Here is a 27,985-nt window from a genome sequence, read left to right on the forward strand (position 1 = left end):
CACGTGTTTCATTAGTGTTCAGTGATTATTACTGTTTCTTAACCTCCTGATTTCACAGATGATAAACTGTCCTGTTACAAGAGCTTTTGTCTGGGAAGAAATTATGATTATAGAAGTATAAAAAAAAGACAATTATTTGTAAATTTTTAAACAAAGATGAATGATGTCCCTTTCTGTTGCTGAATTAGTGGAATATTGAGTATCTAGAAGATATCCCCTGTAGGTAGATTAAAACTAGCAGTCTCTCTGCTGTCGCTCTAGATAACAAGTTTAATAAACTAGAAGAGAGCTAGACTGAGCAAACAAGGACAGTAAAACTTGTGTTTGTGGTACAGAAGTCTGAAAATATGGTGGGAGGCATTTTTCTTAATCCAGTGAAGACTGAAAGGATCTTTTCCCTTAATTTATTATGCACCAGCCTCCCACATTATGCTAAAAAGCACAATCTGGCTGTGTATCTGTAGGGGGAGGGTTTCTGTGTTATTCATTCTTGGAGTGGAGAAGAGGAAGTACAAGAGCTCCTAGGACACCTCTTGGATGAGGACAGTACACATAACTGGATAGGGCAAAGAACACTAAATTACTGGAATTAAATATAAACCTACCCTTGCTGCTGATCAGTGAGACCAAAACTACCCAGGTTCTTTTAGGTGTGAGGTATTCAGTTCCTAAGTGAGCTGTACGAGGAAGCAGGGAATTTCTGGGGAGTGAGTAACTGCCAGGTGACATTTTAAAAGTCTTTCATAAAAATGGAACAGGCAGAATAATCCAATTTGCTCAATAGGCTGGAAGCAAATAGTAAATTCTGATGGAATTATGTAGAAAACTTAGAATTCCTTTTTGTTAACGTTATTTCCATTATCTTTGACTTGCAGGTCTCTTCTGTCCCTTCTTCTTTGCCCTCTCTTTTTGGGGGGGTGGAGAACCTTAGCTTGGTTGTTGTTAAGACCTAATGCTTCTTCACAGATCCCTTGGAAATAATCCTGTGCAAAGGCCCTGCTCTTGAAGAGGTGTGATGGTGTTTTGGGGACACAGAGTACAGGAAGGTGAATGTCAGTGTGTGGTGACAAAAAGGCTTTGATCTGACCAGGCCAGCTGGGGGATACACAGCTCTCTTTACTCCCCATTTACAACAGCATTAAAAAAAAAATCCAAACAAATAGAATTCTAAATTATAAAGTCTAATTGCAGTTAAATGAATGCTAATTGTTTAAAATATAAATAGTTATAAATACCCATTTTCTTTGGAACATGGGTGTTAAAATGTCAAGATGCCTTGCAACTGGCATCTTAATATGTGTGTATACATCCACATAATTGCTGAGAAGGATCTAGAAATTTTCCAGTATCATCTATAAAATTCTCTTTGAATTTATGTGCATTCAAAATGGGGCACATCCCATGGGGAGAGAATATAAAACAGAAGAGCTAAGCTACAGCAATAAACCTGATATATCTAAAATTGCTAAACAGAGTTGCATTATAAAATATATGGATATTTTATAGACTGTAATATGGAGACAGTGATTCAAACCAACTTTTTTACACTGTAAGCTATATTCAGAGAGTCATAAGTGCAGAAATCAGTGTGAGAACGGGGAAAAAAATCATATCCTTAATTTATGTGTACTTTTCAGACCTCTGACACACTTGATTTGATCAAATACCATTACACATAATCTTATTACAGCTTATTATGTCTTTCACTAGCCAGAATTTCTGTTCAGTGTCTTTTAAAGAACAACCCTTCAAAGAAATTGGCTAGAAGTACTAACAATCAGTATTTTAATTAAGAGGATTGTGACAAGGGGCAATCAAAACTTTTATTATGCATGTAAAGGGTAATAGTAGGGAACTACTTTTGTATCTGAGGTTTTTAAAGGTGCTACATGTGCCTGTCTTTGTTTTTTTGCAATTTTTTAAAATGGTTGGATAAAGTTGTAGTAAGTTAAACCAACAAGAGTTAAAATATAGGTTTATGGTCAGATATTCACTCATGCTTTTAAATGAGTTGAATTTCTCAAAAGTCTTTGCCTTCAAAGTCTTTCATTTGGGTTGGTTTATGGGCCTTCCATTGCCACAACTCCTACACAATTCACACATTTCAATTCATTTATCCAGAAAGCATCTCTATATATAAGACAAGGGGTTGATAATAAGGTCTGTGCAAAGGAGCAGTTGTTTACAGAGGAATTCTCACCCTGGAGCTCTGAGCAGAGAGGCAGATATGTGTGTGTGACTTGAAATTACTGAGCAAAAGCTCAGTTGTCAGCAAAGAGGGAATGTAAACTGCAGAGATTTGCATGAATTAAGGTTTTCTGAGCTTGGCATTTGGGGACAAGTGGGTTTTGTACCAGAGGAGAGGCTGATTCCCAACACTAAGAACTGAAAACAACTGTGAAATAAAATCTGTGAGGTGGCTTTTTCTCTGGAATGTTATTTTAAATGTATTTTCTGCATCATGTATCTCATTAGAGATTATAGTGTGTGCATCTCTCAGCAGAAAGAAGGAAAAGCAATATACAATGTAAATTGCTTCAATTTTAAAAGAAATTAAGAAAGGTCTGATTAGATGATGCTGTTCGGTTATTTTGGTTATGTAAATGTTCTGAGTTAGTACATCCCTTGTGAATAGTTTATCTAAAGCATAGTTGTAGGGAAAAAATTATTTTCTCTTGAGAAAGTTTCATTGCATTAGGAACCTAAAGCTAAGTGTATGATGATCCCATTTCTGCAGAGCTGTGGCTGAGGGCAGGGTACATCACTGGTTAGATTACAAAGGAGGGTCCCAGTTTTCCCCTCTGCTGCTGATCCAGAGTACACTGGTTGAAAGAATGCTCTCTGCAGGAAATGCCAGTTAACTGTTTATTCATACAAACATTGTAACAATTACATTTTTAAATATTACAAGTTTCTTCTGATCCCCATGAACAATATTAATGTACTGATAGCCAAAAGCCTTTTGATAAGCACCCAGTGGTTTATCTGCTCTGGTTCCAAGTTCTGAGTGTCCTGGCATCTTCTCCTGTCTCTCAGCTCTGTGTTTTGGGCCCCTCTCAGAAGCCTGTCAGCCCAGTGCTGTCTGTCACTGCTTCTCCCTTTTGAAGACTTTGAAAGGGCTTTCAATTGCTCTGTTTAAGATTGACCATTCTAAGCTTTATTTTAATCACGGTACAAATTTATGTTTGGGCTGGCTTAATTCAATAAAAGCCTAAACCAGGGCCCTTCAGAGGATGAGCTGTCACCCAGAGATGGCCATGGCCTTTCACCAGCATCACTTGTTTTCTGGATGCAATCTTTTCCATCAGGCATAGTTAGCCCTATGTCTCCCTGTGCTTTTCCATTGCTAATTGTCTTTATTTCAGGAGCAGCAATGCCAGTGTCACTCCAGTCCATGCAGGTAGCAGATTTTTATGGTTTTTTTGGGCTTTGTTGATTTTATATCTATGATGGTACACAAGCATTCTAGTCTGAACACATTTTCATATGGTTCAACCAAGTATTAACTTTATTGGAGTGTATTTCTGTAAGGGCCTTGAATTAAAATCTCTTTTCTTTCCCTGGAGACTGCATGATAGCAACTGCCTACAGAATATCCTCAGCTGGAAATCTGCAGGCATGGATTCCCCTCCCCTGTGGAGGAGTAGCATTTTCTCCCTTACTCCTGGCTGAATTGTTAATTCCAAATAAACACTGGGAAGCTAGATTTGTTCAGCATGCAGCTTCATATTTTAATTGAGAGATTTAGTCACAGCAAATGCAGGCAGTGCCTGTCACTTCCTTCTGCATTAGAAAAGCCAGAGAAAAAGGAAAGACCACATCTCAGAGCCTCTCTGTTGGAGCCCAGATCACCAGAGCACATTGCTGGTCTTGGCAACTTGAGGATCTTGCTCTTCCCTCATACTCCAAAGCCAATTCTGAATGAAATGTATGAAACCCTACATACTCCAAAGCCAATTCTGCCTGCTGTGGCAGGAGGAGTTGGGTTCCTTCATCTCTACTGTCTGTCAGTTCTTAGAGTTGTTCCCATATACCTGCCAAGGCTGGATTCATTTCTTCTTTGGCCAAGAACCTCTTCCCTGTTTGTCCTTTCCTCCAGAGAGGAGCAAGGTTGCACTCACTTGAGACTGTGCTCTGTGTGTTATCAATTTGCTTCTATTTTAAGATACAAGTATATTCCTTATTCTGAAGCAGAAAATTTTTGCTTTTTTTATATGTATTTCATATATTTGTAGCTCTGCAGACTCTTATTGTATAATTACATAGTTTCTTAGCTAGCATTCAGTACTTTTGCAGTACTTTGTTGACAGACACATTCCTGGAATCCCATTCTACTCTTGTTTCTTCAGTGAACCAAGGCCATTCTTCTACTTGCCCATGTATGTAGACATAAACAATGTGGGGCTAGGAGAAAGGGGGGAGGCTTCAGTAGGAGGCAAACCAAGGGGGGAATTACTTCATTAACTGTACTTTTTATTGGGGATTCTTTTCAATTATGCTCATCTGCTAAACTTATAAAAATGCCCTAGCCCTATATCCATGTGCATTCTGCTGTGCTTTCTGCCATAAGTGCACCTGAAGGATCCTTCAATAAACGGTAGCCACTTTTATCCTTTTAATCTTTGGTTTGTGATTTCAGAGCTCAGAAAGGCATCAATTCTAATGGGATTTTTCTGTGGCCTCAGGAAAATTTCAACTGCCACTTATTTTTAATGTCTTGTCAAAGTGAAATCTGCGTTAAGACAGCTTGTAGTGCTTAAACTTACGTGTTCCACTGTGTGGGAGCTGTCTGACTTGATGGGAATCCTTAGTCTCTCCTGGAGTATGCTCCCATTCTTCCATGCCATTTATGACTTCAGTGCCTTCATGTTGCAGGCAGACCCTCCTTTCTCAAATTGCTTTTTTCTTCAGTCACTGCATGCTGCCTCATTTTCTGGGATGGACTATACTGTTGGCCCTCCCATGAAATGGGCTGGTGTAGAGAGATTGGGAAAAGAAATTATTGTTTGTTATTTCTTCTCTGAATTCCTGTAGTTAACCTCAGAAATCTCATTTTCTCATGCAGCAGGAACAGGCTTTTTTTTTATTTTTTTTTTATTTTTTGATGGATTTTAGCTCTTCTGAACAGCACTGGCTTTCCCTCAAGGTCAATCAATTTAAAAGGAAATTATATCACAAAGGGGTTTTATTGCTAACTCTTTAGCACTGGAAAAACCTGAATGAATCCCTGTAAACTGGTAAGAGATCTCATCTCATAAGGTTTCTTTTCATCATAAACTAATTTAGTTTTCAGATCCATTATTTAATTTCTTTGCTTATTTTCTGACAGGACAGCAAAAGGATAGTACTGATACGATAGGAACAAATAGGTATTTGCTTTATCTTTCTACAGCTTTTCACTGAAAGTGAAGTGTCACAGAATCATTTTACCTCACCACCTCCATATAAATGCTTCATCAGTGCTACATTTAAAATACTGTGAAGTTGTATAAGGCCAAAGCCTAAAAAAAAGTACCAATTTAAACAGAAACTTCTTATATAATTTTTCCAGAGAGCTTCATTTGAGGCCATAATCTGAGAAGAAAATGCTCCCATTAATTAGTGGGAAGGAAGGCAAGATAAATAACTTGGAAGAGATTTTATTTAGTTCATATTTTGTAACCTGTGCTCTGTGACGTTTTTCATTCAGTTTTACATTAGTTATAAGGTGTGCACCCTGTAATTTCTCTGTGAAATCTCTGAATGGACAATTTTTATCTTCTTAACAGGCCATGGAGCAGATGTGAAATGTGTTGACTGGCATCCAACAAAGGGCTTAGTTGTTTCAGGAAGTAAAGATAGCCAACAGCCCATCAAGTTCTGGGATCCAAAGACTGGCCAGAGTCTTGCCACACTGTAAGTTCTTACTCATAGACTTTTGATTTACTCAAATATAAGCTAACTTTATAAAATAATTTTTTCTTTATTCCCTCCTTAGCTCTTTTCCTCACTTTTCAGCCATACATAGGTACTTCAAACATGAAGCTAGTGCTATTAGCTATGCCAGAAAATCCAGAGGTTAGGTGAAGACAAGTCTGTACTTAGAAAATTGAGACTTTAATATTCATTATTTAAATTTACTTTGTTCTTCTTCACAGACAATCTAGTCGCACAGTTCTCATTCAGACTCAAGGAAATAGAAATGAAATATTTCATCTGGCTGATAAAACTTTCTTATGCTACAGTAGAAACATGCACAGTAACTGGATACTGTCTCTGAGTGCTACCAGTTGCTTTGCAGACAGAAGAGCAGGATCAAAGCACAGGGCCTCTGCACAGAAAGCCCCAGTGTTCTGCTTTAGTAGCCTGAACTGCCTCGTTATTGACCTGAATTTTTGTGACTGGCAAATGACACATTTTTATCTGTGTCTGAGAGATCAGTTTCAGGACAAACAATCAGTTTCTGTTTCCCTCTGCTTGCAGACATGCTCACAAAAACACAGTGATGGAGGTGAAACTCAATCTCAATGGCAACTGGCTGCTGACAGCTTCTCGTGACCACCTCTGTAAGCTCTTCGACATCCGGAACCTGAAAGAAGAACTTCAGGTCTTCAGGGGTCATAAGAAGGAAGCCACAGGTCAGATATTTTTGATTTTTTTTTTTTTATTTTATAATGTAGATTGTTATTATTAAGCTTAGATTAAAAATTAAAATTCTTGCCATTCATTAGAAATCTTAGTATTATATCTTCTGATCATGGCTTACTGTATGTTTCAGCTGTGGCCTGGCATCCTGTTCACGAAGGGCTGTTTGCCAGTGGAGGGTCTGATGGGTCCTTGTTGTTCTGGCATGTTGGGTATGTGGCATTTTCATCAGCATGTTTGTACAAGCTGTTAGACAAAACACAAAATGCCTCTTCCCCTTTGGTTCCATATTTAACCTGCACATTTATGATAATAGTTTTTCTCTGTATTGGAGGAATTTGATATTGTGCTTCATTTATGAAGTTTTCCTGTAGAAATGTGCTTTAAAGGGTACAATTGCTTGCACAAAACTAGCCATGTATTGCGATGGTGATGAATAGTTGAAATTCCTAGTTTCTTAAAGCATTCTGAGGTGCTGAAATTATGTTGGTATTAAATGTACAATTAAAAATCCCTACATTACTGAACTGCTTATTAAAACCTCAGGGAATAATCAGTTCACCCAGTAGAAAAATTACAGAGGCTTAAATATGACAAAATAGAGGATGAACAACAACTGAATAGCAGACATTTTCTGTTGTAGCTGTAGGAGATATTCAGCTGTATGATTAATTTCTATTTGTTTTTTTATGCATCAGGGTTGAGAAGGAGGTTGGTGGAATGGAAATGGCCCATGAAGGAATGATCTGGAGTCTGGCATGGCATCCCCTCGGACACATTCTGTGTTCAGGCTCAAATGATCACACCAGGTAATTTCAAGTATTCAAAGAAGGTCTAAGGGACTGTATTTACTTTTGGAAACTAGAACAGTGTTTAGCATCATTTGTGACTGATACACAACCAGTGGCCAAAGCAGAGACGTAACTTTTGTCAATAGGAAGCACTAGGTGGCACTGACATTTCATATTGCAATGTAGAGTCTGACCTCTTGTAACAAACATTACAGTTCTGATTGGTGGGAGCTTTTGAAATCTATTGAAGAAATGTTTAAAGAAATAATTCTTGTAGTTTCTTGCTGAAGAAATACTCCTGTGTCCACAGCAATTTTTCCTGCAGATCATTTGCTGGTCATGTCTTTTCACATGTCTTTGCAGACACGTTCAGAGGCTGTAGTTCATGTTTTTAGGTTGGGCATGATACAAACATAGTGCATTTTATAAATGCAGTAAATTTTTTGTGGGGACATGTGTATATTTAGTGTATATGAAGAATATACTTGAGCAAGAAGGTTTTGGAATGGACTAGAAATTTATTTTTTTTCAAGATCTGGTGTTGATGCCTTGTGTTTAACATCCATTACACTTTGAAGTATCTTCTAACTTTTAACTATGTAATTCATTGCAGTACTTGTTGGATTTTTTATTTTTGGCTTGAAGCTCATACCCTGTGTTCAGATCTAGAGCTGAACTTGATTTAGTAAGAGTTGAATCCTTATATAATAAAGATACTATATTAAAAATCAAATAACTAATTAGATTGAAAGTTGTTAAGACTTGACCCTTTAATGAGATCATATAACTTCCTTTTGACAGCAAGTTTTGGACTAGAAATCGGCCTGGAGATAAAATGCGAGATCGTTACAACTTGAACCTGCTGCCTGGGATGTCAGAGGATGGTGTGGAATATGGTAAGGCATTTTTCCTCAATATGGAAGAGGATTGGGGTCAGGAACAGGCCTAGGTCATTAGGTGACACTTCTGGGTAAGGTGAGGAGGCAGAATTATAGCACTGGGGACCACTTGGGCAAAAAGACTTTTTTCTAAGGTGATTTTACTTCCCATGTTATCAGTGATCATCATTCCAACAGTGGGTTTTCTTCTCTTCCCACAGCTCCAGGAGGTAAGACCTGCTCTGTCAACCACAGGAAGGAGGTTTGGCTGTCCCTCTGGCAATATCTCCAGTTTACTTTTCTTCCTGAAAACTTCATCTGGCTTCAAGGCTTCCCACAGTCCTGAACTGCAACAGGAAAAGCAATAAGAATTCTACTAAAACTTTTAAACTTTACTCTGCTCTTAAGGATTTATCTCAATAATTTTAGGCTACTCAGGATTGCCCAGCTCATTGGTGTGCCTCAGCCACCTGTATTTGCATCTCTTTCTTCAGATTTTTAATTATTTGCTTTTGGGAGGTGATTAAAATGCAGCACTTTAATACAAGTTAAATTTTAAAATATATAGATTTGTTATAACAAAAATGGGACTGGTTATAGGTTATTATTTCTTTTTCTCAGCTGCTACCCTAAATGTAACCTTCCTGAAAGGACATAGTTTCTGACCTTTTGGGGTATATTTATGAATCTGAACTTGCAGTTCTTTTAATATCTTCTACTTCACGTATAAAACTAAATTGTGACCTATGAGTTGTAAAATATCTATTTACTATTGGAATATGATACTGTGAGAAACAAAGCTCACTCTTTAAATTTTATTAAAAAGTTTAATAATGGATAAAAGGGACAGTATCCAGTGCTGGGGTACCTGGCAAACTGCCAGAAGCACACAGTTAACTATAATAACTCTTCTTATATACTTTGTCATTGCATTGGTCAAATGCATATTAATGAAGATTATACATATTTAAACATTCCTTTGAGTTTATATATTCAGGGAATTCTTTATTAGTTCAACCTCTGACCTCATCTTCTTAGAGTAGGTGCCACAATGCAGGTGTGATTTTGAGAGTCTTGTATTTTGTTTCCTCACGAGTCCCCCTGGTCTGTGGTTTGAGTGTTACTGAGAGCCGAAGGGGCAGTGGTGGATTCTTCTTTGCTCTTTCAGTGTTATTTGCCCAGTTTGTTCAATACAGACATTCTGTCATTTTTACCAGTACTTTCAATCAACATTAGCTATTTCACTTTTGTCAGTTAGTTACAAAAATAAAGGCATTAGTTGTTATTTCACAACTACAGTTACTTGGGCCAAAGTTAATAATACACAGCACATAGCCTCTATTTTAATATTTTGCAAAAGCCTAAACTATAATATATATTTATCACACTAAGATACACAATTTACACAGGGATTTGGGTATTAACCATAAAAGGTTGACAAATTATATCAAAAGCAGCTAAAAAGAGATTATAAACTGTACTATATCAAAATAATTTACAAAAGCCAACAACAGTGAAAGACAATAACTACATAGTTATTTATAACAATACTAATGGTAAAAGCATATGAGAATCCAAAGGGATAAAACAGTAATGTAAAGAAAAATTTTCCAAGTGTAATGTTTTTTTCTCTAGATGATCTGGAGCCCAACAGCCTGGCAGTTATTCCTGGGATGGGAATACCTGAACAGTTGAAAATAGCCATGGAGCAGGAGCAGATGGGTAAGTAATAGCTATGGGGAAGCATTCTCCTGAGCAATCCAGATACTGTGTGACTTCCTTTTCATTCTTTTCATATTCTTTGGGAGCACAGGAGCTCTTTTCTAAAGTTCTGTGCTGTGCGTATTTGTCATGTAAAGAAGGATGAGCTGAAAACCTCTGTGAAAAAAATAAAGGATATTTCTGTAAGCTTGCATTGCTCTGACTGTTTGTTTCCCTGGTGCCAAAGGGAAAGATGAGTCCAATGACATTGAAATGACAATCCCAGGACTGGACTGGGGAATGGAGGAAGTAATGCAAAAGGACCAAAAGAAAGTGCCACAGAAAAAAGTTCCCTATGCAAAACCAATACCAGCACAGTTTCAGCAGGTAAGTAAGTACCTGATACACAGTGAACAGAACAAACTGTTCTTTTCCCAACTTCAAAAACTGTGCGTCTTCTGAAGTGTTTAGGATTTTCAGTATCAGCTCTCCTGTATAAATACCCAGTGCAATTTACCACAGTAGCTAGTTTAATTACTATTTAAACATGAAATATTTGGTTAAATACCAATTCTATCTTGTATCTGTACCTGGGAAGAATTTAGGAGATATAGAAGTCTTATTCAGCATTGTTTTTACTTTCAAGTATCCATACTACAGAATGTTTCAGCATATCCTTTCTCATTGCAGCAATGTGTTGCACACATGTTGTTCGACAGAATTAATCTTGTGTTTCCTAATCTTTATAGGCATGGATGCAAAATAAAGTTCCTTTGCCTCCCCCACCTGAGCCATTGAATGATAGAAAGGAGGATATTAAACTGGAGGAGAAAAAGAAATCACAGGCAGAGATTGAGCAAGAAATGGCAGCACTTCAGTACACAAACCCACAACTCCTGGAGGTATGTGTGGAAACATAGGGATTAACAAGTTTGCTTTAGTCCTTTCTGTGACAGATTTGGCCTTCAGCACTAAAGTGAGCAGCTTCCTGCAGCAGTTTCACCTGTTTACCTTTTTACAAAAAGACATCTAATTGAACAGGATATTGCACTTAATGCGTGATGATGTGAGGCCCACACATCTCAGTTTACCAGTGGATCTCTTCAGTTAGTAATTTCTCTTTAGTTATTTCTCTTAATTACATGAAAAGCATTCTTAAATTCCTTTGAAATGGGATGACTGCTTCTGGTTTTTACTTGTAACATACTTCTGTGCTTGGTTGATTTTCTGTGTCTCTTTTTTTGACAGCAATTGAAGATTGAGAGACTTGCACAAAAGCAAGCTGAGCAAGTGCAGCCACCGCCCCCAGGAGGATCTCTTCATGGACCTCAGCCTTTCCCAGGGCAAGGCCCAATGTCACAGATGCCTCAAGGGTTTCAGCAGCCCCTTCCACCTCAGCAGATGCCAATGAATATGCCACAGATGGGACCTCCTGGTCCACAAGGACAGTTCAGACCTCCGGGACCCCAAGGACAAATAGGACCTCAAGGTCCATTACACCAAGGAGCTGGAGGTCCACAAGGGTTCATGGGACCACAAGGACCTCCAGGCCCCCAAGGGCCTCCACAAGGAATGCCACGGCCTCAGGATTTACACGGACATCAAGGAATGCAGAGACATCCGGGCCCTCATGGGCCAATGGGGCCCCCAGGTCCCCAGGGTAATGCTGGCCCACAGGGACACCTGGGACCACAGGGTCTGCCTGGGTCTCAGACTCATTTAGGACCACAGGGCCCACCTGGCCCACAAGGTCACTTGGGTCCTCAGGGTCCCCCTGGAGGTCAAGGAATGCAGGGGCCACCTGGTCCACGAGGAATGCAAGGACCTCTTCCCCACGGCATGCAAGGAGCTCCAGGATCTCAAGGGATGCAGGGCCCTATATCCCAAGGGCCTTTGATGGGACTTAATCCAAGAGGAATGCAGGGTCCACCAGGACCCAGAGATAACCAGGGACCTAATCCACAGGGGATGATGATGGGTCATCCACAAGAAATGCGAGGTCCTCATATACAAAGTGGTTTACTAGGACACGGTCCCCAGGAGATGCGGGGCCTTCAGGGACCCCCACCTCAAGGTTCAATGCTGGGACCGCCACAAGAAATGCGTGGGCCACCTGGTCCCCAGGGCCAGCAGGGACCTCCACAAGGCTCTTTGGTGGGGCCTCAAGGAAACATGCAAGGACCTCAGGGACAGCCAAACCCTTCGAGAGGGCCGCACCCTTCCCAGGGCCCTCTGCCCTTCCAGCAGCAGAAAACACCTCTGTTGGGTGATGGGCCTCGTCCCCCATTCAATCAGGTACGTGGTGGTCTTTGGAACAAGGGGACTTTTCAGAACAATAACTGTCTGTGTAATAGAAATGCACAGCAGGAGCTGAGAGAATGGAGGTTGGGTATCCCTTGCAGGACTGAGGCCTCAGGAAAATTGAAGTGATAATAAGAAGGGTTCTATAGGTTGGAAACTGCAGAAGGTGCCCCTGCCCGTGACAGGGAGGTTGGAAATAGGTGATCTTTAAGGTCACTTCCAACCCAAACCGTTCATGATTCTATGACAGGTAACTGTGGAAAAGGGATTATTTGGAACAGTAGTACAGAAACCAGTCTGCTGTGAAAATATGTAACCTTAAGAGAAACTCCTTTTTTTTCCTTTTTTTTTTAAAGACACTGAACTGTCTTAAGTGGGGTATTTCCTGGAGAAACAAACAAGCACTAATAAAAGTCAAATTTAAAGAAACTGAACATAAGAAAAGTCATATGTATTAATTAAAACAAGGTGTTGCCAACTCTCAGTTGTCCAGAGTAGTTAATCTGAACTACAGGATGAATTGACCATAGATGTTGACACACACCTGGAATCAGCTTAGGTCTGGTTGCACTTAACAGTTGACTTTTAAGTGCAGAGGGATACAGAAGAGCACTTTCCATTTTCTGCTCTACTACACATCACACAGAGCTCTCTGTGGTTATTGCATCCCATAAGTTCCTCACTGGATAGCACCACTTCTGTACTTTGTCTCAACTGTCTTCAGTTCTAGGTGAATTTTGAGTGGAAAGTTTAGGAAAAAAAAATTACTTAATTGAAAAAAAAAAAACCCGTGGTGTTTTTAAACCAGAATTGTCTCTTATAGACCTGCACTCAATAGTTTCAGTCAAAGCTTAGAGTACTTAGTGTGTAGTCCAGTACTAGTCACAATGAGGAACTGAATATTCAAATGAGCTTTAGCTCAGGGATTCCTTTTCAGATTGAAGTAGAGTAGCCCACAAGTTGTGGGTTATTTTGAATATTTTTTCCTTCCAAATCAATAATTCCCTCCAGAAGTTAATGTGTCACTGTTGCTGAGATCTCAAAAGTATCCAATTTACACAAACAAGTGTTGGTTCCCCAGCTATGTAACTTAAACCAGCAGAGTTGCTTCTTATTGCTATCCCAGGGAGACTAATTTTGCTTTGAGAATATTTTGAAAATTTTGAGAATTTTTTGAAAATTTTGTTTGTGGAGGCTGCCCTTGCACACTGTTTGGAATTCAGTAGGGTGTTTTTGACAGGTGGCTGGTTGGGTTTTTTTGAATACTGCTATCTTAAAGGCTTTTACAGATACTAAAAATATGGCATAGTGAGATATTTTAGACCATTCTTCCTTCCTTGTGCACCTTTAGTGTGGTAATGGCTTTTAAAAATAAATTATTTGAAAATTCATGTCAGGTTTTGTTCCATTTTGCTTCTTTGTAATACGAATACAGCAGTAGTTCCTGTTTAAAAAGGCCCCATCTGTGATTTTTTTTTTAAAACAATAGACTATGGTTTGTTTTGTGTTCTGGATTTGGCTTTCTTTTTCTGTAAGACTGTACAAATCACTTCTCTTCCTTTTCAGTAGCAGAAGTGTGTGAATATCTGCTTTATCAAGGGCTTGTGACATTAATACAGAACAATTACATATTATTTTAAGGGTTAATTCCCATTTAAGATATTGTTACCTGCACTGGCTGTACACTGGAAGCAGAGGTTTGCTGGGATGCACAAGACCATTTTCAGCTTTTAGTAAAGTGCCTTTCTAAACTCTGCATATTTTCCAGTTCAAACCCAGTCTGAGGCCTGGAATGAATTTTGAAACAAAAATCCCATGAAAATGCGGAGTTAGGGCTCTGTGTTCCCAGCTTGGCAAAGCACGGTTTGTTTGTAATCAAGGTTTCTGCTAAAGGAGAGTTATTTACTGAGTGCTAAAAACTGCTACTTTGGTTAAATACTTCCATAAATGGAAGAAGTTCCAAAAAATTTATTTTAAGTAAGCATCTGCTAAATATATGGGAAATCCAGGAATTCCAGCAAGGTTTTGGTGAGGAACAGCAGAATCACTGTGATAGCTGGCTCTTACCTAGTCAGAGGATGGATTTGTTCTGGACTCAAGTCAACATTCCATCACTAGGAAGGTATTTTTGGGGATTTTGTTTTTTGAGGTTTTTTTATGGACATTAAGCCAGATCTTTTATTTTGCTTATTTTCCCAACATTCTTACAAAATTACTCAATGCAAATATGAAGTTTGTAGTACATATATATTTGTGTGCTTTCTTGTGTTTATCACCTATATTGCAGTTGAATATAAATTTTTAATTTAAAACTGTATTTCAAGATATGACGGGGTAAATGCACAAATGAACTTTTTGCTTCTCTGCAACCAGAAACAAAAAGGTAGTGCTTCTCCAAAATAAATTTAGAGCATTAAAATTATTTAACTTTGATTCATGGAGAAGTTAAGCAGTGTAATTATGACCCAGTGGTGTGCTGGAGTACAGATCTCTAAGTATTTCCAGTCTGCAGTCTGGAAGGGTTTTAACAAATCAGTGCAAAGGCCAAGTCTAAATCTTGCATTCTTACAGAATATTCATACTCAGGAAGAATATGGGCTTTTATCATCTTTAGCTGTAACAGATAGCATTTCAGGTATTCACATTTTGTTTCCTATAAAAGGGTGTGTTTCTCAGTGACTGAAGCATTACTGATGTGAATGTCTGAATACTGAGGCTGAAACCATTGGAACATGAGCTGTTTCTGTTGTACACCCTATGCAGATGCAGACTTTATGGAAAGAAAATTGTTTTGCACTCTTAGAAAATTTTTTAATTACTCACACATGGCAATTCACGTGGCTTTTCTTCTTAGGATGGACAGAACCCGGGTCCTCCTCCGCTGATACCAGGCCTGGGACAGCAAGGAGGACAAGGTCGTCTGGGCCCTCACAACCAAGGACCTGGTCTTAATAAAGGTAATTAAACATAGTCTGTTCTCCTGTGAGTCAGTCTCTTCAAAGAGGGGCTGTCCCAGTGCTGTGCATCCAGGGAGAAATGGCTGGAGCACAGTGCAGGGACTTGGCTGAGAGAAAAGCTTCCATAGGTGCGGGCTGGGATATACAGGAAAAATTTTCACAGAATTATTGTTTAATGTGGAATGTATCCCATATGCTTTCTAGAACTGTGTGAACTAGAGCACCCTGAATTTATTTAGAAATTATTACAGAAGCCTGCTGTGGTGGTTTTTTGTCCCTCAAGGTGATGCCCGTGGGCCACCCAACCATCACCTGGGCCCGTTGTCGGACAGACGGCACGAGCAGAACAGCAGCGGCCCCGAGCACGGGCCGGAGAGGGGCCTGTTCCGAGGGGGCCAGGACTGGAGTGATGGCAGGGACAGACGGGGACCTCACCCCGATTTCCACGATGACTTTGATCGACCAGACGACTTCCGTGACGATTTCCACCCAGATAAGAGATTTGGCCATCGATTACGAGAGTTCGAGGGGAGAGGAGGCCCACCATTGCAAGATGAGAAATGGAGACGAGGTGGACCCGGGCCTCCCTTTCCTCCTGATCACAGGGAATTTGAAGGAGGTGGTTCCAACCGTGGGCCTCCTGGTGCTTGGGAAGGACGGAGACCTTCAGATGACAGATATCCACGGGATCCGGAGGATGCACGCTTCCGAGGAAGGCGAGATGAGAGGTAAGAATAAATCCCTATCTCTTTCTTGGGTTAAAGGGTAAATGGAGGGAACTCTTTTATTCCTGGTTTCCTTTTCATTAAGGAGTCTATCTGTTTCAGATTTATAAACTGGAAACCAATAAGGAAATGAAAACTCTAATATACCTGAGTATAGAGTCCATAAAAATCATTCAGTAATAGAAGAAAACTTGAAAAATGGTCATTGTACACAGCAGCTTCCGTGTCTTTAAACAGTAAGTAAAGAGAAGGGGGAAAGTTTGTAGAGAAGATCCAGTGACACAGGATGAAGATCTGAGACCGTTTTGATGAAAATTGAGAGGAGACTTAAAGGTTAAAGTGACAAACTTTTGAACACTAGAAGTGGATTTTGAGATTCTGTCTCCAGTCACAAACTACAGCATGACTGTAGAGACTGTAGGATGAGATGCAATGCCCTTGTAAGGAGCAGGAACAGTGATCTGACTGCCAGATAGAAGGGACAGAGTTCCAGCATCTGTTGGACTGTCGAGACTATTTTTTCATGCATTTGCTTGTAGAAATTTTATTTCTCTTTCTGACTTATTTCTTAATGCCAAGTGAAGAACTCAAAAATAATTTGATTTACAGCAATGTCCTTGTCATTGCTCACAATTTCCGAATAGATCACAAAGGGATAAATTTGCTTTTAGTTACCAATGTAAATATGGAGGAATTAATGCTGTCTCTGAGATTAACTATCAGCAAAATTGCTCCACATTTATGTTAGTTTAATTGAATGAAATTTGGCCTCCAAGGTCTAAGCGTCTCACTGACCACCAACTCTATGTATAAGAACATGTGCTTGTACAAATATGCTGTGGTCTCCACATAATGTGAATTTTGTGTGTTTTAGTTGCCTTTTTAATAATTTTCTTACATTCCTTTTACTTTGCATCTATACAGCTCTTCTTTTAGCTATTTTCTACCTAGCTCTGTAAGATGTAACTTCCTTTTGTGTGAAGAGTATGAAAAGAAATGAACAGTAACTAAAAGAAGGTAACAATTAAAGCCATTTTTAAAAAGTAAAGCCAGAGAAAATCCAGTTGGATGGTCCAGTGGTCCAATGGTCTGCATCACAGAACTCTAAAAGACACAGCAGACAAGACTTTTAGAAGCTCAGTAGAGATTTTTCAGCTCTTATATTGAACATGCTTAGGGACTGGAAAGTATTTTATTATGGTCCTGATTTTTAAAAAGTTTCAGGAAGGGAAACAAGAACCCTGTGACCTGTAAATCTGACTTTTGAACTAAGAGTATTCTATTTATCAGATTACAAGTGTTTGCCCAGAGAGTTTGAAATGAAATGGCACAGGGCTCTAAAAGGCTCACTGTGCTTGTAAATTTGATGATTTTCTTGGAATGAAAGTGAACTAGGTGCCATTTACTGCAGATGCTGTGGTGGACTTAATCCCAACCACTCCTTTAGCTGGTTTGAAATTGAGATCGTAACTGGTTTGATCAAGCATGAGAGGCAAATGTGTGTATGTGTGTTTCTCTCTAATTTCCCATCCTTCTCATCCCTGTCCTGTTCTTACTCTACCTGTGCATATCAACATGATGCTTCTACTGCAGAGACCTGCCTCTTCCTGCCTGCTAATCTGCACAGTGTGTAGTTGTGTACAGTAAGGTCCTAGGCCTCGGGGAAGAAGATGTGAGAGCAGTCAAACAGGAACTGAACCCGATGCAAGGCAGGGTTTTATGTGTGACTGATAAGAAAAGGCAAATAAGGATATCCATAACACAATATTAGGAGCTGTGGCTGTGTCAGGCATAGGTATCGTAGATTTCAAAACTCAGCTGTGTCCATGAGTTGCCTGAAATAGGAAAGGGCCTATTCCTGCAGCCCTGGGGCCTCGTGTTGAAAATCTTGGTCATTTCCAAGCTAAGTCCAATCACACCACATCAGTATTAAAGCGGGAGGCCCTCTAAGAAACCTCTAGAGGACTGTGCTGTTTCAAGGCTAAAAAATATTGCTCTGTGATTATTTGAACCATTTGTACCTGAAACTGTTGAGTTTGTTTTCCCAAACCATCCAGGTTAATGTAAATGGTTCATGGTCCATACAAAGCACTCCTCCATCCACTGTTGTACCTGTACAGGCACAGCAGCCTCCTCTCTGTATTGTGTTTGTTTTCTGGGAGGTGGAGACAGACCTATTGTTTTTTATTAAAAACAATGTAAAAGTTTAAAAATATTGTATTGTGTTATGACTACTGTTAAAATATTTAAATTTGTAATTAAAAGGTTAATGTTGTTAAAATTCTAAATAAAAGTATCTAAAGTTTTGCTTGTAATAGGATGCACTGTGTCGTTAATGAGCCGGGGAAGGGGATGCTGCACACAGCCAACACCATGGGAATACTGCGGTGCTTCCAGTTCATCCAGTGTGGAACTGGGAACAGTGGGGAGGTGGGAGGCATCTGTGACTGGGCAGGGAGTGCTCCACACCGTGTGCTGTCACTGAGGGTGGGCAGAGTAGCGTGGGGTGGCATGGTGGGGACACCAGAGTGCCCGCACCACCCAAACACCTCAGCCGGGCTGTGCCTGCGTCCTCTGCAGCGCAGTCCTCACAGAGCAGGGCTGTGCTTTGCAAACACTCCAGGTGTTTGAACAGCTTCTGTCAGGAACAGAACTCCTAGTTATTCACACAGCCAGCTGCAGGCTTACCTGACATGGCACTGACAGCTCAGGAAGAGCCATTCTCCTCTCTGAAGAGCTCTCAGAGTCCCCCAGTGCGGCGCTGGAGGAGCTGTACTCAGTTAAGATACAGTGCAGAACCCAATCGTAGCAAATTCCACTGGTACTTACAGACAGCAGTTACCAACTTCAGGGTCATAATTACATTTTGCAACACAAAATTCATTACTGCAGTTGGATAAACTGCTCTTCAGGTTGCAGAATGCCACTGTGCACTGTTCAGCCACCTCTGTGCCTACAGATCCAAGGGCAGCCTAGATGCTTTTGCTAAAATTGTAAACTTCGAAGAATGGAATGAAAAGGAAAATTTTCTGGCAAAAGAGTCATAGAATTAATAGGAATGAGATCCTGTAACGTTTTGTTATAGCCACGACTCTCATTGCTTCTATGTTTTGTTTGTTTTATGATGGAAATGGAAAGGGAAGGGGAATGTAAGACCATCAGAATTAAGTGCAATTCACTTATACTTTTCCTTGCCTTACTTCACCTTGTATCTATCATCGCTCATTGATTGTTTTTCCCACCTTTTCATTAAATTAATTCAGTATGTTTAATAATATTTTTCTTGTATGAAAAGCCAGCATAATCAGTGGAAGGAAATATGAAAGGAAGATTACAGAGTTTACTATCAGAGTGCTCAACGGCAGAAATGAGCACTTTCCCACCTACAGATCCTGTTCTAGTAACTGTATGTGCTGTAGCATTAACTGAAAACAGTTCAGAAATTAGTTGATAATTAAACTGAAACTGACTCAGTGATGCCTAAAAACCACATTTGTATCATGTTCTTTCTTGTAGCTTCCGAAGAGGAGGACCCTCAAGACATGAGGGCCGGGGACCCAGGGGCAGAGATGGCTTTCCTGGCCCTGAAGATTTTGGGCCAGATGATGCTTTTGACTCTCCAGATGAAAACTCCAGAGGAAGGGATCATGGTGCTCGGGGGCGAGGTCGAGGTGCTCTAAGAGGTGAGGGGAATGTTCTTCCACGCAGAAAGGCAAGGGTGAGGAAGGAAAGGCATTTTCTTGGGCAGACATCGTTATTTTCATGAATACAATGTCTCTTCTCACTCCTGTCCCCTGCTTCTCTCACTGCTCAGGAGCTCGGAAGGGTTTGCTTCCTACTCCAGATGAATTCCCACGCTTTGAAGGAGGGCGGAAACCAGAATCCTGGGATGGAAACAGAGAACCAGGTAAAAAATTTGGTGAAGTTTGTAGATTTCTACAATATAATAACTTAAACCAAAAATTTTTAAAAAACTATACAGAATTTAACTGAATATGGCTGTCTTACTGAAAAAAAAGTGACTGTGGCCTCAAAGCCTTGATTTTCAGTTGTGTTCTTGTACAGTCCACAACTGCCTGGGCACTTGTCGCCTCTGGATGATTGAATCACATGTCATAGGGGTTTTTTTAAGATATGTATATGAATGCCAACAGTAATCTTTCTCTGGGTTGATATCTTTTCAGCTGCAATGTCTAACAGCTTATATCTGCAGTTGTGTTACTAAAGGCAATCCCATATGGGGCAAGACAGAGCTGTAGAATGTCAGGGAAAACAAAGCACAAATGAAACATGAATAAATGAAGATGTGATTGTCTCTAAAATATATGAAAGTATTTTATACTGGAAAGAACACTACATCTGCCACACTTTTCTTTCCCATCATCTTTAAAATCTCTTTTACCTTTAGCTTTTTTACTGAAAAATGGGAGGGAGGAGAAGTTTTACATAATTTTAACTTCAAATTGTGTGCCAAACAGTGTGGGTTGTTTGTAAATTTATGTGTCTGCCTTCAAAAATGAGGAATAATGATCCAATGAACATTACTTATCCTGTGTTTTCATGCACAGGTCCTCGTCCAGATCACCCTCCTCATGATGGGCACTCTCCAGCCAACAGAGAACGTTCCTCTTCACTCCAGGGCATGGACATGGCCTCACTGCCACCACGGAAACGTCCCTGGCATGATGGACCAGGAACCTCTGACCACAGAGACATGGATGCTCCAGGTGGACCTCCAGAGGAGAGGGGGAAAGGTAAAAAGCCCCTTTGACTGGAACCCTTAAGTAACACTGGCATGTCTTTTTAGCATTAAGTTTATCCAGAACTTCCCTGTTCAGAGGGGATAAAGCTGAGCTGGTAAATATCTGATTTTACCAGCTGGGAAGTAAAGGACCAGCCTTACAGGAATATAAGAACAGAGGAATTTTCAAACATCAAATCCAAATCTTGTCTCCAGCATCACAGAATCCCCTTCTTTATTGAGCTGTTCGAAAGTAGTTGGTTTTTGGTTCCTTGTTACTTCAGCTGGAAAACTCATTAACAGTATTTTTTCCCTCATTTTTAGAACAGTTGTTTATTAATATTAATGCTTGTGATCTTATCCTTTAACTCAAATACAGGAATAGTGAGCCTGGAGTGATGTATCCCTAAAGTGCTCTCTAAACCTCTGAAGATCTGACTTACTAAAATATTTTTATATTTAATGGCTGTCTAGTTACCTTTTGTAACTCTCTAATTGCTTTAAGAATGATACAAACTTTTGATATACACAACATCCATGGACAGACTTCTAAAACTTAACTGCAGTAGAGTATGCTTAAACAAAAAAAGGAGGCCAAATGTTTTTCCCTTGTTGTCCAATTGTTGTCCAGGCACAAGTGTGGTAATTAACTCACAATGTGCTAAAGGAAGTTTAGAATGATGGCAGAAAGCCTGATAAACAAACCATGAACAATACTTTTTCATATGTGGGCTATGTCACCTTCAATTGTATTGGTAAAATCATTTTAAGATTGAAACTTCATGAATATTTCTGTGAAACAATTTGGTGACTCTTTTACATGGAACCAACCACAATCAACAAAAATCACTCTTGCTAAAGTGCAGCAAAAATACCTGAATTTAGCTGTAGTATGTGTCCTTAAAACAAGGTTATCACTGACTTTGTTTTTTCAAAATTACTGCTTCTTATTTTAGACTAATGAATTGGGTGGGGTTTTTTTAATGTTCATATCAAATGTATCAAAACCAAAAAGGTATGTGAGAGCTGAAAAATTCTATTCCTGGCAGTAAGAGCTTGAGTAGTTTTTGTTCCTGGTTAGTAGTAAAATAAAGCATTTTTCCATTAGTTTTAGCAAAGCATGGAACAAAACAGTAATGTTACTCGTGATCTTCACCATCAGACTCAACTGTCTCAATTTGTCAACAATGCAATGTCTTTGTTTAGGATTAAAAAAAAAAGTATTTTGCAATAAAAACATAGAGAGAACCACAGGTAGTGTTGAAACACAAGAACTGGCAGTTTGGAGGAAGAGCTGTCACTATTCTGACTTCATTTCAGTGACTGCTGACAGTATCAAATATAAGCTCCTTTAATTCCCAAGGAATTGCTTGATTGTCTGTTTTCTGAACTGTAATGGAGGCACTAAATCTGTATAAGAAGATTGCACTGAGGGAGGAGACATAAAATTGCAGGTCTCAGCTACAGCTGCTTTATGAATGATGACACCACAGCAGAAGCAGCTCAATATATGGCATGTCTAAGAAGGGACTCAGCTCAAACTCACACCAGTAACTGGCTGTGCTTCCTTTGCAGGACGAGGAAATTCAGGACCTTCACAGAGAGCTCCAAAATCTGGGAGGTCCAGTTCTCTAGATGGAGACCACCACGACGGATTCCACAGGGATGAAGCCTTTGGCGGAGGCCCCGGGGGAGTCAGTAACGCTCCTCGAGGAGGAAGGAGCGGCAGCAACTGGGGAAGAGGAAATAACATGAACTCTGGCCAGTCCCGGAGAGGAGGCTCTCGGGGCGGACGGGGCCGATAGAAGAGGCTTTGACTGGGTCATGCCCAGTCCTTGTGGGACAATATTTAAATGGACTGCTACTCTGGACTCAGTCACCTGCAATGCCACGAACCTGGATTCTTGTCACCTGCAACGCCACGAGCCTGGATTCTTAACTGGGATAACTGAATGTGCATTAGTTCCTAACAAGGGTCTTTCTTTTCCCAAGTCAGTCATTTGCCTCTAGCTGCAATATTGTAGCTAGCTTTGTTTTGTTCTTTCCACTCCCATTCCCCTCACTTTCTTGTTTTGTCAAGAGCTGGAATTTCTTTTAAGTGTTGTGGAACATGGAGCATCTCCAGAGATTTCAGTTCACCTCCAGACAGAAACTTGTTTCTATATGTACAGTTTGTCAAAGAGTTACGTTGGTTTTGTATGAATACAGAATGTAATTTGCGCAAAAATTAACAAAAAAATCAACAGTGTGTGATTCTTTACTCACCTATTACTACAGAGGGTTGTATTTAGGCAAACTTGTATTTCAGATGGGGCAACAGTACTACCTCCTGCAATCTCAGCCATTTAAAATACTGAGAGCCAATTCCTAGTTTTTTTGGTTTATCATGTATAGAGAAGTTTCATTTTCACCTTTAGCCACAGCTGTCTACAGATTACAATGGTGCTGATGTTAAAATTTCAAAATGCAGGCAATCACCACTGCTTGCTAGTCTGCCAACCTGAAAGAGAAAAGAGTGGAATAGTGTTTAGAACAAGTTGTCAAAGACATACTGTGAGTTACATAACCTGGATCGCAAGACAGACATCACAGCAAAGATTGGCATTGTACACTTCAGCTAGGTGAGCCGCAGATTTTTGTTCAAAACAGCATGTTTATAGAAATTGAGAAAGAAAGCTTAGCAGCTTGATTGGCATGTTTTACAGCAGCTGTGTGACACATTGTTTAAAGCTATGGGTGTTCAGCAGAGTCTAGTGCATTAATTGCTGAAGTGCAATTCATCACTTCCATAATAAGTATTTTAAGTGTCTTTTTCTTTAGGATATTGTTACCTGATTTTACTAAAGGAGGGAAATGAGGAGGAGGAGTTATTCCTATTTCCCACATTTCATAATAAAGCTGTTTACCAACAATTAATTTGTTTTCCCCATAAATCATTCATACTAATCATCTCAAGCCACCAGGTTATCAAGACTCCTTTAATACCTAAAGTATTAAACAGTGAAAATGTCATCACATAAGTAATTGTTCCAGAGATACTCCTCAGGAACGTCCTATATTAAAAGTAGAGCACATAATGAAAAATCACTACCAGGTTTCCCTCTCTCCTGCCTTGCATTTCAGGTTATAATCAGGATGAGACTTAGTTCTAGAGGCTGCTGCGACCCAGTAACATGGCAGCTCTCATAGGCAGGTTTACTACAGACTGGCTCAAGTCCTGATGTCCAATCATACTTAAAGACATCAAAGCACAGATGCTTAACTGTTGTTCTTTTGGTTCAGTCAATCACAAGTACCTTTTTGACTTGGTTTTTAATTTGTGGTGTATAAAAATACATTTGAAAATTGTAACTGATCATTAGCCTATAAAATCCTTGTCATGGGGCTCAAAAGAGACAGAATGGCCTTTAAGGAATGAACAAGAAACAGCTGAGATGTATCTGATGTGACACAGTTTGTCCCTTGAGAAAAAATGCTTTTTAGCTCTATCTGAAGGACTTCAGGCACTTTGGGTGTATGTCTGGGAGTCAGGACTAGTTTTCATGCCTAATGATTTAATCACTGGTGAAGAGGTAATCTTGCCCTCTTTGTTTAGCAAGTCCTATATATGTTTAAGGGGTAAAAGAGGTCTAATACTTGGAATATATGAGTTAGAGGATGAGCTTTAGGCTTTTAATTAAACCACAGTCCTCTACCAAAACAAGCTGAAGTGTACCTAACACCAAGAGAAAACCCAGCTTTGTCTACACAACTGTATTTCCACTGATGATTCGTTAATTCCTTAACTATTATGGCAGTGTTAAGTAATATCCTTCAAGGGGCAGCTTTTAAATGGAGTTTTTAAGTATTTCACAATCATAGGCTCAAAAAGTCCTAAGAAAATTTGATAATTAGATCTATTTTCTACAAAATCTTAAAAGGTAACAGCATAGCAGAAGAGACAGAAACAGCTTCCCAGTCTGTGATACCATGACCCACTATTGCTGGGAAATGGGCAAAGTTATTTAATGGGAATATACTTCTGTATTCCTCAGGTCATGTTCTTTTACCAGTGCTGAGACAGACTCTTATGCTCTACCTGTTAGTTCAGAGGTTGCCTCAGATTTAATTTCACACTGCTGTTAGGAATAAAATTTTAAAACCAGAGAGCTAGTTTAATGCTATTCTGATAGCTCTGATCTACATTCTTAATGGAAAAAAGTGACCATTAGTGAAATGTCTATACTGACAACTGGACACAAATAGTTTTATTAAAGTAATCTATGTACACTTAAGTACCGCCTTTAACAATTTCAGTTTAATTCAGAAAAGTATTTGGTGAATATGTTAAAACTAAATAGTGATAGCAGCTAAGTATTGCAGTGGCTTTATTTTCTCCAAAAGGCACAAATGCTCAGTGAGATACTCACTGGTGGCTCTGTGCAGGTGAGGCCCGTTGTCCCATTTCCTTGCAGCAGTCCAGTACACAGCCCAAACTGGAGCACCCAGCTCTGTCAGCCTGAACTCAGCACCCTCCTAAGGCAGCTCGGTTTCTGCACTGAAGCAGAGCTCCAGTTACTGGCAAATCTATTTTTGCAGGTCATGCTGTGACAAGTAAGCAAGTCCTGCCCAAGTTCAGAGAGTAATACATACACACAAAAGTAAAGCTCTGAGAGCTGAAGCTCCCCTTCTAAAGCCCAATTTGGTCCCTTAAGAGCAGCTGTAAGGCAGCAGTGCCTGCCAATGCTCTTAACCAACATTAGCTCTTTGCATCCTCTCATCATCATGCAGGAACACCCCCTCCCCTTACAATTATGGGCAGTGTTTGTGATCCACAGCCCGAGGAAAGTTTTTTTCACTTACTGGATGGTTATTTTAAAGCTGCTTTTTTAGAAAGAAATGCAGTTCAGTGGCCACAGTCTTCATATTCACCACTGGTCTGAGGTGACAGCAAAACCAGTATGTGTTCATAGTGTAGGGGTCAGCACAAAATGAGGTAATACCAGTTAATTTTTCAATGTTCTCCCCCAGACTCGATCGCATTTTGCTAAATCATCTTCGTGTATCAGCATCCGTCAGCTTCGCTCTCCTCAGCTGCTCCTCAGTTACGGGCAAGTCCATAATGACACCGCATCGGCTCCGATCTCTCGGTCTGCAGCAGCCGCTGCAGCAGCCGCAGGGTCCCACGCTGGAGGTAGAAGCGGGATGCTGTCAGCTCCCCACCCAGAGGTGGAGCGATGCCAAGGCACGGCTGTGGAGCTGACAGCGCTGTAAGGCAAATAACGAGCTCGGGGGCGGCTGGGCAGGCTGACCCCGCACACAGCACCTACAGCTAAGCATCACCGGGGCCGCTCCGGGCCGCCAGCCCTGCTGCTGCTTCTCGGGCGCTGGCGAGGAAAACGTGTCAGGACGTGGAGGAGGCGAAGAGAAGCGGCGTCCCCCGTCTCGGAGCCGGCTCTCGGTCCGTGTGCGAGGGACTCCAGCGGGGACGCGGCCGCTCCTCCCCCGGTGCGGCCGCACAGCCGAGCTCACCGCGGCGCCCGGGCCGGTGTCACAGAGGCAGCGCCTTGCCTCGGCCGCACACCGCGGCGCGGAGCAGCCCGCTGAGGCGGCGCAGGCCGGCGGCACCGCCGGGGAGCGCGGCCAGCAGCGCGGCGGCTGCGGTGCCGAGCTGCGCGGCGGCGCCCAGCACGGTAAGCGCGGTGCTGCGCAGCACCAGCGCGGCGTACAGCGTCCCGAGCAGCGTCCCGAGGTACAGCAGCGCCCCGCGGCCGGGCTCCCGCAGCAGCCGGGCGGGCCCGCGCAGCAGCGCGGCGGCGCCCAGCGCACAGAGCGAGCCGAGCGACCAGAGCAGCGCGAACTTGCGGGCGCGGAGCAGCAGCAGCGGCACGCACAGCCCGGCCAGCCCGAAGCACAGCGCGGCCAGAAGCACGCACAGCCCGCTGCCCGCCAGCCGCTGCCAGCGCGACAGCCCCGGCAGCCACGGGTCCTCCTCTCCCGTCCAAGGCCACACCGTGGCGCCCGGGGGAGCGCCCGACGGGAACGGGTTCAGCGCCCCCAGCCAGGCCCGCAGCCCGCCGCCGTCCCCCGCTTCCTCCTGCGAGCCGCCGGCGGTCGGCGGTGCGGGGACCGCGCTGGGGCCGCTGGCGGCGGTAGCAGCCTTGGATTGCGCGAGGTACTCGTGCAGCTGCCGGCCCAGGTCGGCCATGGCGGGGACGGCACCGGGCGCTAGAACGCTGCCTCCGCCCACCCCGGCGCTGCCATTTTCCCGAGCAGGGGCCACATCCGGGGCACGGCAGAACGGGCGGCCACGGGCCGGGCGGAGAGGCGCGCATGCGCTGCGGGGCGTGAGGCGCAGAGCGCGTGCGCGGGGAGCGTGAGGGCTGCGCTGGCTGAGGGGGATGAGGCAGCGCGGGCGTTCTGCGGGGCTTGTGGGGGCTGAGAGGTCTGGAAAAACTGAGAGGGCTACGGGGACAAGGAGATCTCTGAAGGCTGTGAGGACTGGGAAGGCTGTGAGTGGTATGGTGGCTGTGAGGACTGTCTGGGGCTACGGGATCCCTGAGGGCTGTGTGGGTTGTGAAGGGCTATAAGCCTATCAGTGGTTGACAGGCAGGACTAAAAGTGATTGACAGGTGGGATCAGCCCAGGAGATGGATTGACAGGGGGTACTTGGAGTAATTAAGATGTGGAGTGATCCGCTCAGACTGACTGATAGGCAGGGCCAAGAGTGATGAGGGGCGGGTCAGCCTCGCAGTGATTACAGGCAGGGCCATGGGAATGCCTCTCACTTGTGGGGCTCCAGGCTTTCCTTCCTGTGGAAAAGAGTTGTCCTTTGTAGCTAGCTTCCATGGCTGAAATTGAGATTCTGCCTCCCAAAACTGTGCACATCCGAGGATTATTCCCAGACAAAAGCTGCCAGACTGATGGGTCTCACTGGTTGTGACTTCCCAGGGATGGCCTCTCAGCTGCCCCTAGAGACACTGGGGCAGAGGCTTTCCTTCCTGTGGAACAGAGCTGTCCTGCCTGGCCAGGCAGCTGGGGCCAAACTGGGATTCCACCTCCTAAAACTACCAACATCCAGGGATTGCTCCCAGATGAAAGCTGCCAGGACAGACCTGGCTGGCCTCCCAGAGGCCACCACTCAACTGCTCCCAAGGCACTGGGGCACTGGGCTGTCCTTCCCGTGGAAAAGTGCCATCCTTCGCAGCCAGGTACCTGTAGCCAAAATTGGGATTCTGGCTTTCTAAAACTCAGAACATCCTTGGATTGCTCCCAGGTGAAAGCTGCC

At 42.0% G+C, this 27,985-nt stretch overlaps 2 protein-coding genes across 2 annotated transcripts in view; one reads left to right on the top strand and one right to left on the bottom strand.

Moving 5' to 3' along the window:
* The window catches only part of WDR33 (WD repeat domain 33), a 67,202-nt gene extending 44,226 nt beyond the window's left edge, over positions 1–22,976 (top strand). Inside the window, exons 8-23 of the mRNA XM_058844122.1 lie at positions 5,769–5,895; positions 6,463–6,617; positions 6,758–6,836; positions 7,323–7,433; positions 8,217–8,311; positions 8,515–8,523; positions 9,929–10,015; positions 10,242–10,381; positions 10,744–10,896; positions 11,243–12,289; positions 15,150–15,252; positions 15,536–15,980; positions 19,494–19,660; positions 19,792–19,884; positions 20,546–20,731; positions 22,294–22,976. Coding sequence (XP_058700105.1) covers positions 5,769–5,895; positions 6,463–6,617; positions 6,758–6,836; positions 7,323–7,433; positions 8,217–8,311; positions 8,515–8,523; positions 9,929–10,015; positions 10,242–10,381; positions 10,744–10,896; positions 11,243–12,289; positions 15,150–15,252; positions 15,536–15,980; positions 19,494–19,660; positions 19,792–19,884; positions 20,546–20,731; positions 22,294–22,523 — 3,227 coding nt within the window. The 3' untranslated portion in view covers positions 22,524–22,976. The remainder of the gene's footprint in view (positions 1–5,768; positions 5,896–6,462; positions 6,618–6,757; positions 6,837–7,322; positions 7,434–8,216; positions 8,312–8,514; positions 8,524–9,928; positions 10,016–10,241; positions 10,382–10,743; positions 10,897–11,242; positions 12,290–15,149; positions 15,253–15,535; positions 15,981–19,493; positions 19,661–19,791; positions 19,885–20,545; positions 20,732–22,293) is intronic.
* A 3,198-nt stretch (positions 22,977–26,174) lies between these two features.
* Positions 26,175–27,002, bottom strand: SFT2D3 (SFT2 domain containing 3). The gene has a single exon (XM_058844123.1). It carries the CDS (start codon positions 26,903–26,905, stop codon positions 26,249–26,251), a length of 657 nt encoding a protein of 218 aa, XP_058700106.1. The 5' UTR covers positions 26,906–27,002; the 3' UTR covers positions 26,175–26,248.
* Between the last annotated feature and the right edge of the window lie 983 nt (positions 27,003–27,985).

Source organism: Poecile atricapillus, chromosome 8 (genome assembly GCF_030490865.1).
Source record: "Poecile atricapillus isolate bPoeAtr1 chromosome 8, bPoeAtr1.hap1, whole genome shotgun sequence".
Classification (NCBI taxonomy): domain Eukaryota; kingdom Metazoa; phylum Chordata; class Aves; order Passeriformes; family Paridae; genus Poecile; species Poecile atricapillus.